This window comes from Schistocerca gregaria, chromosome 4 (genome assembly GCF_023897955.1).
Source record: "Schistocerca gregaria isolate iqSchGreg1 chromosome 4, iqSchGreg1.2, whole genome shotgun sequence".
In the NCBI taxonomy this organism is placed as follows: Eukaryota; Metazoa; Arthropoda; class Insecta; order Orthoptera; family Acrididae; genus Schistocerca; species Schistocerca gregaria.
This window is the reverse complement of record NC_064923.1, coordinates 316,271,949-316,285,031: the sequence shown is the minus strand read 5'-3', so window position 1 is coordinate 316,285,031 and position 13,083 is coordinate 316,271,949. Positions and strand designations below refer to the sequence as shown.

The 13,083-nt window shown below is 42.8% G+C and overlaps 1 protein-coding gene across 1 annotated transcript in view; it reads right to left on the bottom strand.

Annotated features, from left to right (window-relative positions):
* LOC126266958 (uncharacterized) overlaps window positions 1–13,083 on the bottom strand; it is a 444,592-nt gene that overhangs the window by 181,780 nt on the left and 249,729 nt on the right. The window contains exon 2 of the mRNA XM_049971678.1: window positions 8,004–8,078. Within this exon, the coding sequence (XP_049827635.1) occupies window positions 8,004–8,078 (75 nt within the window). The remainder of the gene's footprint in view (window positions 1–8,003; window positions 8,079–13,083) is intronic.

Here is a 13,083-nt window from a genome sequence, read left to right as displayed (position 1 = left end):
TAAACCACGAATTCTTTCGCCTTGCAATAGACCTTTGCCCTTGAGTTTGGTCTTCTATGATGAGCCGTAATAACTGGTACTTCTGCCTCTTATAATGTGTCCTAGATATTGAGTTTTCCTTTGTTTTATAGTGAGCAGTAGTTCCTTTTGCTTTTTCATCCGTTGGTGGATTCCTTCGTTTGAAATATTGGGCACTCAAGGTATAGATAAGAGAGGGCGATAGAGACACGTTATTTTCTGTAAGCACTGGTCAGGCAAGGGTCCAGCTTTAGCATCCACAGAGAAAAATGGAAAATACGCAACGACGAATAATTCGCATTCTCAGTTGCAGACTAAGAGCCGATCTTATAAACTTTTTCTCATGCTGATAAATTGGCTCCTGGTCTGTTCTATTCTAGATCTGATCTCTTTCTTGCAGTCACACTGCACACCCATCACAGTGCCCAAATACTTCTAGGAGTATACTTGTTCAATCCTATTTATTTTTATTGACAAAGTTGTTCGGGTTCTTGTCTTAGACAAGACTACAACTTTGGCTTTGGAAGTGTTGACAAGCAGGCCAAACTCTTCACTGCCCTGGACTTTATTGTCTATCAAGTGTTGGAGACTAGGTAGATCATTTGTTAAGACAACAGTGTATCTGAAAGCCTAATATTGTTAATTATCTTTCCGTTAATAATGGTCCAACTACTTTCTTTCGTCGATACTTCCCTGAAAACAGCAGCGGATTAAATGTCAAACAAGGAAGGTCGCAGTATAGATCCCTGAAGAATGCCTTTCCTAATTGTAGTCACTTCTTGTGTGCACGTTCTAAAAACACATTTTTTTAAGCGCTTCAAAAATTTTATCAGACGATGAACTCAGTTAGTAAACCTTCACATACAGGGTGTCCAACAAGACAAAGATATCACTAATATTTCGTATAAGATTCAGTGAATTCATTTGTCCAATAAGTGATAATATACAGAGAAATTTGTATTATTCTTTCTGTGAAAATTTTTATATTTTACTGCTTTTGAAAGCTTTGAAAGCTTCTGAATATTAGCAGGAAAAGATTTTGCTCAAATAGCTGAAGTGAGCTAAAAGAGTGAGTCCAATCTACAAGTACATAACCGCTTCATCTCAAATGCTACTTAAACCTCGCATACCGGATCTCACGAAACTTATGCTGGATAAAGCACGCGCTATTCTACATCATTGTCTGATGCTGTTAGTGTCTCTGAGATCTAACCGTGCTTAATGGATGCAGTAGCATAACTGAGAAAAACTTACCGCGCAGCTAATGCTCTTTCTCCATAGTGAGTTAGAGGGCCGATCGGTAGTCGCTGTGGTGGATAAATTATGTATTATAGGGCAAAAAATCTATCGAAATTGATTTGACTTTAAAGGTCAGTGACGACTTTTCCTTCGTCCCCTATAAGAATCCACATGTTGTAGTTTACGTATAGATTGTGGTGATAATTTATAATTCACGAAACTTTGCTTAAGATTCCGCACTTTTCCTTTTCCTAATTGCCTAAATTTGATCATATACAAAGGATGTTGTTTGTCCAGGAGAAATATTAGATATGAACAGAGTACCTAAGTACCTAGAAATTATGGACGTTTTTGTCTCGTAGCCTTACCTACGCAGGTCATTTCTGTGTACCACGTGGGTGTGGGTACCTAGTTAGACAACTAAGTCGATGTCTGAAACCAAAATATTGAGAAAACGTTACGGCAACAAGTAACGTTGAGCTTCAATCAGCACCTACGATTAAAGCCAAAATTGTCTCTGACAGCAACGACCACTATCAGAGTTCCCAGGTCCAGAGAAACGATGTAACAGTCGTACTCTAATCCCAGCATAGCATAGGCTTCAGTGAAAAAAAATACGAACCATCGATACTGCCGCCTAGTGTTTATTTTCTGCATTGGAGCAGCGGCCATTCCCACTTGACATGCTTGCCGCGACTAGTGCGGTCACTGACGCCGAAAGCCGAAATACGTGCCACACAGGTACTGCCGCCATCACACTCTGAGTTTGTTTCCATCTCATTGGAGCGACCAGATATTAGACAAATTACTGATAATATGGTAATGAAGCCCTCCACTAGTGACTAACACAGTCTAATAACGGACCGCTGAAGATGTTGTTCTTACCTGTAAGACGTTTCGGTTTAATTCGTCCATGACGAAGTATTCCTTCTGTCGGTCAAGTATTCTGTTTGTATATTGTCCCACTTTAACCATAACCATGCTCTTTATTCGGATAAAATGAACGACTCGTTCTAATCTACATCTACATGGTTACTCTGCAATTCACACTTAAGTGCCTGTCAGAGGCTGTTTTATTTCTATAATTGAGGTAACGATGAATGAATATTTAGCAAATGCCATATGCAGCAGGTAGACTGATTCTCAAGTGGTGTAATTTCCAGGGCCCTAACGCATGTGGAGAAATTTTGGGTTGATATTCGAATTCTTTATTTATTGCCTCAATTTCGCGAAAGACTAGGAGCATAAAATTCTGTAATTAGTGGATATCTTCAAGAAGTTTGTATTATCTTTTAAATTGGCAGTAATGTATCTAATTGTTGGTATATTATTTACTCCTTCGACCACAAGATTGTTTCATTTAATAGGTAAAAATGTTGATCGAACGCCTCAGCTTCTTCTTCTTCTGTCTATGTACATCTACTTATTAACAGAAATTTCCGTCGCTTCTTGGTAGAACAACTCAGCAATAACAAATGGAAAGCACATTGTTAAATTATTTTGTTAACCGGTTTGCGGCTTACTGGGACAGCATCAGACTGTTTGTCGTCGTTAAACAATGTACAATATTCGGAACAACACTGTAAAGAACGTTGAAGAGTGAGATACGAACACGGAATAAATGTCATCTTTGACAGTGCAGTGGTAATGCAATTAAGAATGCCAAGATAAAGCGCTAATAAATATAAAAAAATAAATCAGAAAAACATTAATACTAAACTCTAAAAAAGTGTCTACGTAACAATTTAAATTACACTAACAATCCGAATAAAAAAATTGTACGTGAAAAGATAAATTTTAAGATTTTGTACTATGTGAGGAACAGCACAGCCCAGTGCATTTTAATAGTAAAGGCAAGGCCGTCTGAATTATTGGCTAACACTGGAGTACACCAAATTACTTGTCCTGATGGTGGTAAGTTATATATTGGTCAGTCAGAGATATACATTAACGAGTTGCACAGTCGAGACTCCACATTTGCTGAACTTGTACTGAAGCCTACAGCTAGGAGCCACAATCTCATATCCTTCACTTAGCAAACAAAGACAAAAAAATATTTGGTTGGAAATTCTGGAAACCAACAAAAAAACATGCGCACAGTCCTGATTTAATATTAAATAACCAAACACATTACCCAGACTTCACTTAATCTTCACGGTTTTCCAATGCTTCTCACACTATCTGTTTCATTACAGTCTTCCGTTTTCCCTCTATTTATTTATTTCATTCTGATTGTCTACGTACTCCACATGTTCTGTTGGTGCAAATGTCAACGCCCCTTCAAGCTATTCTTCAGTACACTTTCCACGTTCTAATTTCATTTGACTGGGATTGTTAATGTAGTTTCAATTTTTCATACAGGCACTGTTTTCTCGAATTTGATATTAATGTTTTACTAATTTTATCCACCTATATTTATTACTCATTTACTTTTTTAATTTCATTGCCACACAAAGTCAAAACTCACATTTTCTCTGCGTTAGTACGTCAATATTATCTTTTCCAATGTTTTTCAAGTATATTGTACCTTCTTTGGAGGGGTTACTAAGATAAAATCTGACGATAACATTCTGAGCCGAAAATCAGTTAATTCTGTAGAACATACACAATACTGTACTTTCCATTTGTAATTGGAAGCGGCCTCATTAAAATGCCACTGAAGAAAAATCATCGGACATGTCCGAAAGAACCGACACTATATCCATATAAGTATATACACTCCTGGAAATGGAGAAAAGAAGACATTGACACCGGTGTGTCAGACCCACCGTACTTGCTCCGGACACTGCGAGAGAGCTGTACAAGCAATGATCACACGCACGGCACAGCGGACACACCAGGAACCGCGGTGTTGGCCGTCGAATGGCGCTAGCTGCGCAGTATTTGTGCACCGCCGCCGTCAGTGTCAGCCAGTTTGCCGTGGCATACGGAGCTCCATCGCAGTCTATAACACTGGTAGCATGCCGCGACACCGTGGACGTGAACCGTATGTGCAGCTGACGGACTTTGAGCGAGGGCGTATAGTGGGCATGCAGGAGGCCGGGTGGACGTACCGCCGAATTGCTCAACACGTGGGGCGTGAGGTCTCCACAGTACATCAATGTTGTCGCCAGTGGTCGGCGGAAGGTGCACGTGCCCGTCGACCTGGGACCGGACCGCAGCGACGCACGGATGCACGCCAAGACCGTAGGATCCTACGCAGTGCCGTAGGGGACCGCACCGCCACTTCCCAGCAAATTAGGGACACTGTTGCTCCTGGGGTATCGGCGAGGACCATTCGCAACCGTCTCCATGAAGCTGGGCTACTGTCCCGCACTCCATTAGGCCGTCTTCCGCTTACGCCCCAACATCGTGCAGCCCGCCTCCAGTGGTGTCTCGACAGGCGTGAATGGAGGGACGAATGGAGACGTGTCGTCTTCAGCGATGAGAGTCGCTTCTGCCTTGGTGCCAATGATGGTCGTATGCGTGTTTGGCGCCGTGCAGGTGAGCGCGACAATCAGGACTGCATACGACCAAGGCACACAGGGCCAACACCCGGCATTATGGTGTGGGAAGCGATCTCCTACACTGGCCGTACACCTCTGGTGATCGTCGAGGGGACACTGAATAGTGCACGGTATATCCAGACCGTCATCGAACCCATCGTTCTACCATTCCTAGACCGGCAAGGAAACTTGCTGTTCCAACAGGACAATGCACGTCCGCATGTATCCCGTGCCACCCAACGTGCTCTAGAAGGTGTAAGTCAACTACCCTGGCCAGCAATATCTCCGGATCTGTCCCCCATTGAGCATGTTCGGGACTGGATTAAGCGTCGTCTCACGCGGTCTGCACGTCCAGCACGAACGCTGGTCCAACTGAGGCTCCAGGTGGAAATGGCATGGCAAGCCGTTCCACAGGACTAGATCCAGCATCTCTACGATCGTCTCCATGGGAGAATAGCAGCCTGCATTGCTGCGAAAGGTGGATATGCACTGTACTAGTGCCGACATTGTGCATGCTCTGTTGCCTGTGTCTATGTGCCTGTGGTTCTGTCAGTGTGATCATGTGATGTATCTGACCCCAGGAATGTGTCAATAAAGTTTCCCCTTCCTGGGACAATGAATTCACGGTGTTCCTATTTCAATTTCCAGGAGTGTAGTTCTGGCAACACCGACCATGACCTCCTCCTCCCGTGCGGATGCACACATATTCCCTGAACTCTTACGGGACTTGGTAAGAATGTCTTCCACGAGTAATGAGTGTGTTGGGGTGGGACACTACGAATGTGGTGTGGACATATAAGGTGAGAATGTGGGTCTCGCATGAGGCGTGCGCGAGTAGCCCCAGGAGTCGCGCTATCCTCTCTGCCCTCGGTGGCTCAGATGGATAGAGCGTCTGCCATGTAATCAGGAGACCTTGGGTTCGAGTCCCGGTAGGGGCACACATTTTCACCTGTCCATGCCCGTTAGCAGCTGAAGGTATTCATATAATTCTAATTTCTTATAGTTTTAGTTTCACAAAGCATGTAAACTCTTCCACCAATTTTCATGTTTCTTATGGGGGAATGTAAACAAATTGAAGTTGTTCTTTCCTGGATTTTTTTAGTTGTTTCATCTGCTAAGATGTCCGCCCCCGATGTCTGAATGGTCAGCGTGACGAATTGTCAGTCCTTTGGGCTCGGTTTCGTTTTCCAGCTGGGTCGGGGAATTTTCTTCGCCCAGGGACTGGGTGTTGTGCTGTCCTCATCACCATCTTATCATTCTCATCGACTGCAGGTCGCCGAAGTGGCGGCAACTTGAAAGACCGGCACCTTGCGAACAGTCTGCCCGACGGGGGGCCATAGACATACGAATAAATAAAAAATCTGCTAAGATTGCAAAAGCTGCGGTTATTCTATTATCGTTTGTTAAATCTGATTAATAACTTCGTCTCTTATACTGATTTGACCAGTCTTTCTTGACATCTGTATAACGATGACTATTTCCAATTTTTTGTTCAACTTCGTGTCACCAGATTCAGTTCATAAATTCAACAGCTCTTTAACTCTTTTCTTTTAAGAGATACATTGTCTCAGGTTGATTTCTTCGATGGCTTGTGAAACCTTAGTTATCTGTAACTAAATTTATCTTCAAGAATTGTCTTCGTCGACCGTTCAGTGTTCTTACAGAAACTAGAATTTATCACGTTAACATAGGATGATCAGGTGTTCACTTTGGCTACTTTGATATTATTTAACATCTGCCGCTCTTCTATGTCTCATCAGCTGCTCTTAGTTTCTGAGGAATTGCTGTTATAGTCATCAATACGATGATTACTTTGACACAGCATTCCATTCAAGACTGTCTTGTACAACTACTTCAACTTCTTGCATTTGAGCCTGTTTACCGTTTTCAAGCCTTGATGTTGCTTCATCAGTTTTACCCATCCTCCCTCCCTCTCATTTCCCTCCATTACCAAATTAATCATTACTCGTTGCCTCAGATTGTATTCTGTCAACCTGTAAGTTGACAAACTGCCTGTTGGCTTCTGCCTCGGGCTCTTCGGCCGACGTTTGTTTGATGATTTTTCTGGCGTTTCGCCAAAGTGTCACCTTCCGCAATGGAGGTGAAGCTTTGACAATGCCAGCCACTCCTGCTGGCGAAACGTCAGAAGAATTATAAAACACACGTTGACCGGATGCCCCGAGACAGACGGTCGCACGTTAGAATCCTGCCTCGGGCATGGATGTGTGTGATGTCCTTAGGTTAGTTAGGTTTAAGTAGTTCTAAGTTCTAGGGGACTGATGATCACAGCTGTTAAGTCCCATAGTGCTCAGAGCCATTTGAACCATTTGATTTTTTGAACCCCGAGACAGAAGTCAACAGGCAGTTTGTCAACAAATGGACTTGTATGTCTCAACAATTTCGAACCTATGACTTGCTTTAGATTGTTTATCTCATAAAGCTCTCTCCTCACCAGTTCGGTTCTATATTCCTTTGTAGCTACTTGATCTACCCATCTTACCTGCAGCATTCTTCGTATCTCCAAACTTCAAGAGCTTCTGCTCTCTTCCCTTCAGTACTGCTTATCGTTCACATTTCACTGCTGTATAAGGATAAGCACCAAAGAATTCTTTCACAAGGCACAGCCTGACATTTAAATTTCTGTTCAATGTCAACTTATAATTTTTCTCAGTCTAGGTTTTATATCCTCTTTCATTCTGCTGTAGTCAGTTATTTTACTGACCAATAAAAAAATTTAAAAAATCTAATAGTTTCAGCCTGTCATTTGCCTTGACTCTACCGTATTCCATTACTCTACTTTCACTTTATATCCATAGTATAACTTCTTTTCACGTCTCAGTCTGTTCCGTTCAACTGATCTCTCAAGTACCTGGCTGCCTCTGACAGAAATAAAATGCCACGCCAGACCATAAATTAGCTCTTCTCCCTCAATCTGAATCCCTTTCCAAAATTTTTAACACTATTTTTTTAAAAATCAACTGCTTAACTGATTTGCGAAAAGTGTTGGCCTTGCGTGAATTTGCAAAGATACTTCCTTGGAAACGCGGCAAGGAATTATGTGTGTAATCTGTACTTTAATCAGAATGAACGGTAAGAAAAAAATGGAAGATCTGTTGGTTATCATAAAGGAAGTAATATTCGTTTTCTTATTGAGTAATATATGTGATTGTTTAAGTTATTTTCCATCTACGTTCTGCATGGAATTCTGCCCTTTAACTTATTCTACCTCCGCTTTACAACCAAAGTATTTTGCATACTCACCTCTGAAGCACGGGTTGTCGAATGCGTATTGGTCTCCGGCGGCTTCTGAATCTGTCACCAGCACCAAGTGTTTTCCTGAAACAGCGATAAGTCTCCCGTCAGGTGGACCCATAGTCTCCAAGAAATACATAATATTACAAGTAAATACACCTTAATATGAAATGAGTACTGTAATTTAAACGTCTTGCTTCATACACCGCTTAACTGTTTAAGAAAACTGAATAAATACGTATTCGAAAATACACGTCAAATAAAATAAGCCTGCAGGAATGAACGAATGTACAGGGTGTTTCAAAAATGACCGGTATATTTGAAACGGCAATAAAAACTAAACGAGCAGCGATAGAAATACACCGTTTGTTGCAATATGCTTGGGACAACAGTACATTTTCAGACGGACAAACTTTCGAAATTACAGTAGTTACAATTTTCAACAACAGATGGTGCTGCAAGTGATGTGAAAGATATAGAAGACAACGCAGTCTGTGGGTGCGCCATTCTGTACGTCGTCTTTCTGCTGTAAGCGTGAGCTGTTCACAACGTACAAGTGTCCTGTGGACAACATGGTTTATTCCTTAGAACAGAGGATTTTTCTGGTGTTGGAATTCCACCGCCTAGAACACAGTACTGTTGCAACAAGACGAAGTTTCCAACGGAGGTTTAATGTAACCAAAGGACCGAAAAGCGATATAATAAAGGATCTGTTTGAAAAATTTCAATGGACTGGGAACGTGACGGATGAACGTGCTGGAAAGGTAGGGCGACCGCGTACGGCAACCACACAGGGCAACGCGCAGCTAGTGCAGCAGGTGATCCAACAGCGGCCTCGGGTTTCCGTTCCCCGTGTTGCAGCTGCGGTCCAAATGACGCCAACGTCCACGTATCGTCTCATGCGCCAGAGTTTACACCTCTATCCATACAAAATTCAAACGCGGCAACCCCTCAGCGCCGCTACCATTGCTGCACGAGAGACATTCGCTTACGATATAGTGCACAGGATTGATGACGGCGATATGCATGTGGGCAGCATTTGGTTTACTGACGAAGCTTATTTTTACCTGGACGGCTTCGTCAATAAACAGAACTGGCGCATATGGGGAACCGTAAAGCCCCATCTTGCAGTCCCATCGTCCGTGCATCCTCAAAAAGTACTGGTCTGGGCCGCCATTTCTTCCAAAGGAATCATTGGCCCATTTTTCAGATCCGAAACGATTACTGCATCACGCTATCTGGACATTCTTCGTGAATTTGTGGCGGTACAAACTGCCTTAGACGACACTGCGAACACCTAGTGGTTTATGCAAGATGGTGCCCGGCCACATCGCACGGCCGACGTCTTTAATTTCCTGAATGAATATTTCGATGATCGTGTGATTGCTTTGGGCTATTCGAAACATACAGGAGGCGGCGTGGATTGGCCTCCCTATTCGCCAGACATGAACCCCTGTGACTTCTTTCTGTGTGGACACTTGAAAGACCAGGTGTACCGCCAGAATCCAGAAACAATTGAACAGCTGAAGCAGTACATCTCATCTGCATGTGAAGCCATTCCGCCAGACACATTGTCAAAGGTTTCGGATAATTTCATTCAGAGACTACGCCATATTATTGCTACGTATGGTGGCTATGTGGAAAATATCTTACTATAGAGTTTCCCAGACCGCAGCGCCATCTGTTGTTGACAATTGTAACTATTGTAATTTCGAAAGTTTATCTGCCTGAAAATGTACTGTTGTCCCAAGCATTTTGCAACAAACGGTGTATTTCTATCGCTGCTCGTTTAGTTTGTATTGCCATTTCAAATATACCGGTCATTTTTGAAACACCCTGTATAAGGGGCTACCCGAAAGTTTTCGTGTGAGGGCGGTGCAGCGTATTTGCAACATAGCACGACTCCGATGCGGGTATATAAGCACCGACATGTACTCGAGGGATTACTGTGGCATTCTCGTCGTTCCGACGTGCGTGTGGGAACTGCGGAAGCGTGAACTACGGCGATGGTATTACCGAATGCTTCCAAACAGGACCAACGTGCTGTTATTGTATTCTTGGCTGCTGAATGACAAACACCAGCAGACATCCACCGGAGAAAGAAGAATGTGTATGGGGCAGCATGTCTGTCGAAGATCACCGTTCTAGAATGGTGTGGTACGAGATGCTGCTGCCTAGTGAAAACGCCTATCACTAGATCGTAAATGTCCTAATGCAGAAGTTACCCCAATTCAAATAGGAGACACTCGAGCATTTCTTCCCATGCAATTATCAAGTCTTCAGTCCCTAAAAAACGCCTTGAAGGGTCGACGCTTTCTCTCGTACGGGGGTGTGCAGCAGGCGTTTGGGTGGCTCATATGGCTCTGAGCACTATGGGACTTAACATATGAGGTCATCAGTCCCCTAGAACTTAGAACTACTTAAACCTAATTAACCTAAGGACATCACACACATCCATGCCCGAGGCAGGATTCGAACCTGCGGTCGTGCGGTTCCAGACTGAAGTGATTAGAGCCGCACGGCCACTGCAGCCGGCAGCAGGCGTTTACGAACTTCTTGACGCAGCAGGCCACGCTGTTTTACCAAACGGCTATCTTCAACCTGGTGCGTCGGTGGGATGACTGCCGCAGTTATCACGACGATTTTACTTGATTGGCATACAGATTCTGGGCTACACGGCCACCGAACGGAAACTTTTAGATCACCCCTTATACTTTGAAATTACAGAACTTGTACCAAATAGTCCTCGGATTCGTTGATATTACGATTTGGAAATAAATTAATGTAGAGGCAAGAAATTCTGGGCGATAAACTGACCTTGTCACGTGCAACTAACTCCGTTAGAAATCCTCTTCATACTGCAACTTCACTGAATTCTTGGGGCTGGTTTTATACACAGGGAGGAAACTACTGTTCATGTGATGTTTTTGGCGAGGAACAGTTCTTGACGCAGAGTGACTAGTGACGTTTATGTAAGTATCCCCTAAATAGCTTCTATTGTGTACGGCGGGAACACACCCCCATTTCAAAGTGTCTGGAAATGCTTGTTGGTTGTCTACGTCGACGCCACTTCCAGAAAATACCACATGTTGAATGGGTGATCTCCCTGGTGCCACTGTCGAATCGTTTTTCCAAGAACCTAGATTGAAACTGGGACCATTTGGCAATGAGTAGTATGTGGTCACGCAAAACTTCAGATATTTAGTTCCAGATTAGAAAAAGATCCTGTCATATGGACAAAACGCGATAAACATTAAGCGCTGCATACTGAAAACTAGGGCATCAGATGTTGTCATTTTAGCCCCGACAAGTTACAAAAATATAAATTTCCGTAATTCTTCCTTGCATTCTATTCTTAGCAAAAGTTTCCTTCGTTAATAAAAAAAAGGCCTGCTTTTGGACAATGTAAGTATTCAAGGAAACACTACGAGTTGCTGCCTACTTCATAATAACCCTGTAAGAGAAGAAAGTTTGACATCATTTGAGATTATTTAAAAAATGTAGCTCTTGTTATATAATTATGTTGGGCAGTGTAATTAATCAGTGCGACAGGTTCTGTCAGTTTTGCCTAATTTAACGACTTAATCTTAGCAATGGGTATCAAAATAAAATGTAGTTTTAACAAATCACCTATTTGTCATAAGAGTAGTTCTTAGGACGCATTCTGGTGAGCTGGAGACTGAGTTCTAAGAGAAATCATTTCTTACTAAGCAAAGTAACCATTTTCTTACTGTGACTGTGCCATATGCCAAGAAACCTGAACTAGTCAAAGGAATTTAGTGTCTAGGACAATGGACTTAAAATCGAGTACAGTTTTATTCTTTCTAGTACACATAGACAGAACATCGTTTTCTACGGAAGCCAATTCGTAGATGTTGACCACTGATGACATCGTGTTTGCCATCGGAGTTCACCCTCTCAGCATCTGCTAGGGCCTGGAGACGGTGTATTGAGTCACCGAAACTGGTTGCCATATTATAAAATAACATCAAACGACGGCAGCAGTTGTTTAATTTTATTACGTTAATTATGAAGTGTTTCCATTTTGAAGGGCTCACGTTGAACACTCCTATCATATATGCCGTTTTAAATTATTACTGTGCTCCAGACCAGGGAGCAATAGTATCCAAGCTAAGAATCAAAATCTCACGGGAGACAATTGTGTAGTTACCGCTGCAAGTGCAGAATTGCCTTCCACGAGGTTTTTTTGTTCAGTTCGGATACCATTGCTATCTGGTCTGAAGGACAGCAATAATTATAAATGGCGTATACGACACGAGTGCCCAGCAAAGTAACCACTCCATAATTTGGCGCACAGAGGGAGATCTGTTGATGGTCATTACCGACACGTAAATCGATAGTCTGACGACAATTTGTTTGTGATCGTTGACTGGACTTAAAGAAAGGAATTCTGTACTCTCTGGATCACTGTTATTGTTCTTGGTTATTCCAAGTACACAGAGGAAGCAATGACAAAAATAAAAGAAATAGAAATGGGACTGAAGAGTGAAATGATATCAATGTTAAGATTAAGATTCCTGGATGGCATTGCTATCTTCAAAGGAAACGAGGAAGAGTTTTATGACCTTTTTCATAGATTGAAAGGTCTAATGAGTTCAGAGTATAGCTATGAGCTCCTCGTCCAGGCCTTGAAGGCCGAAACGATGTCGACCGGCCGTAGATGCCTTTCGGCATCATACGGATGCATTATGGAGGGGCGTGTCACTAACACACCGTTCTGCCGGTCGTTTTACTGACTTTTACACACCGTGCAGCCGTCACTTGTAATTCAGGTAGCTTCTCAATTGGCATTACGAGACTGAGTGTTCACCGTACCAATCCACGCGCCAAGGAAATCCTTGGCAGTACCGGGAGTCGAAACCGGGTCCCTCACTTGACAGACATCTATGCTGACTACTCAGTACAGATGCGGACGCACAGAATACAGAATGAGAGTAAATCGAAGAAAGACGATGACAATGAGTAGCAGAAATGGGATTAACAACAAACCCGATTTCGAAATTTCCTGGCAAATTAAAATTGTGTGCCAAGCCGGCGCTTGAGGTTGAGACCCGCAATATCTCATACG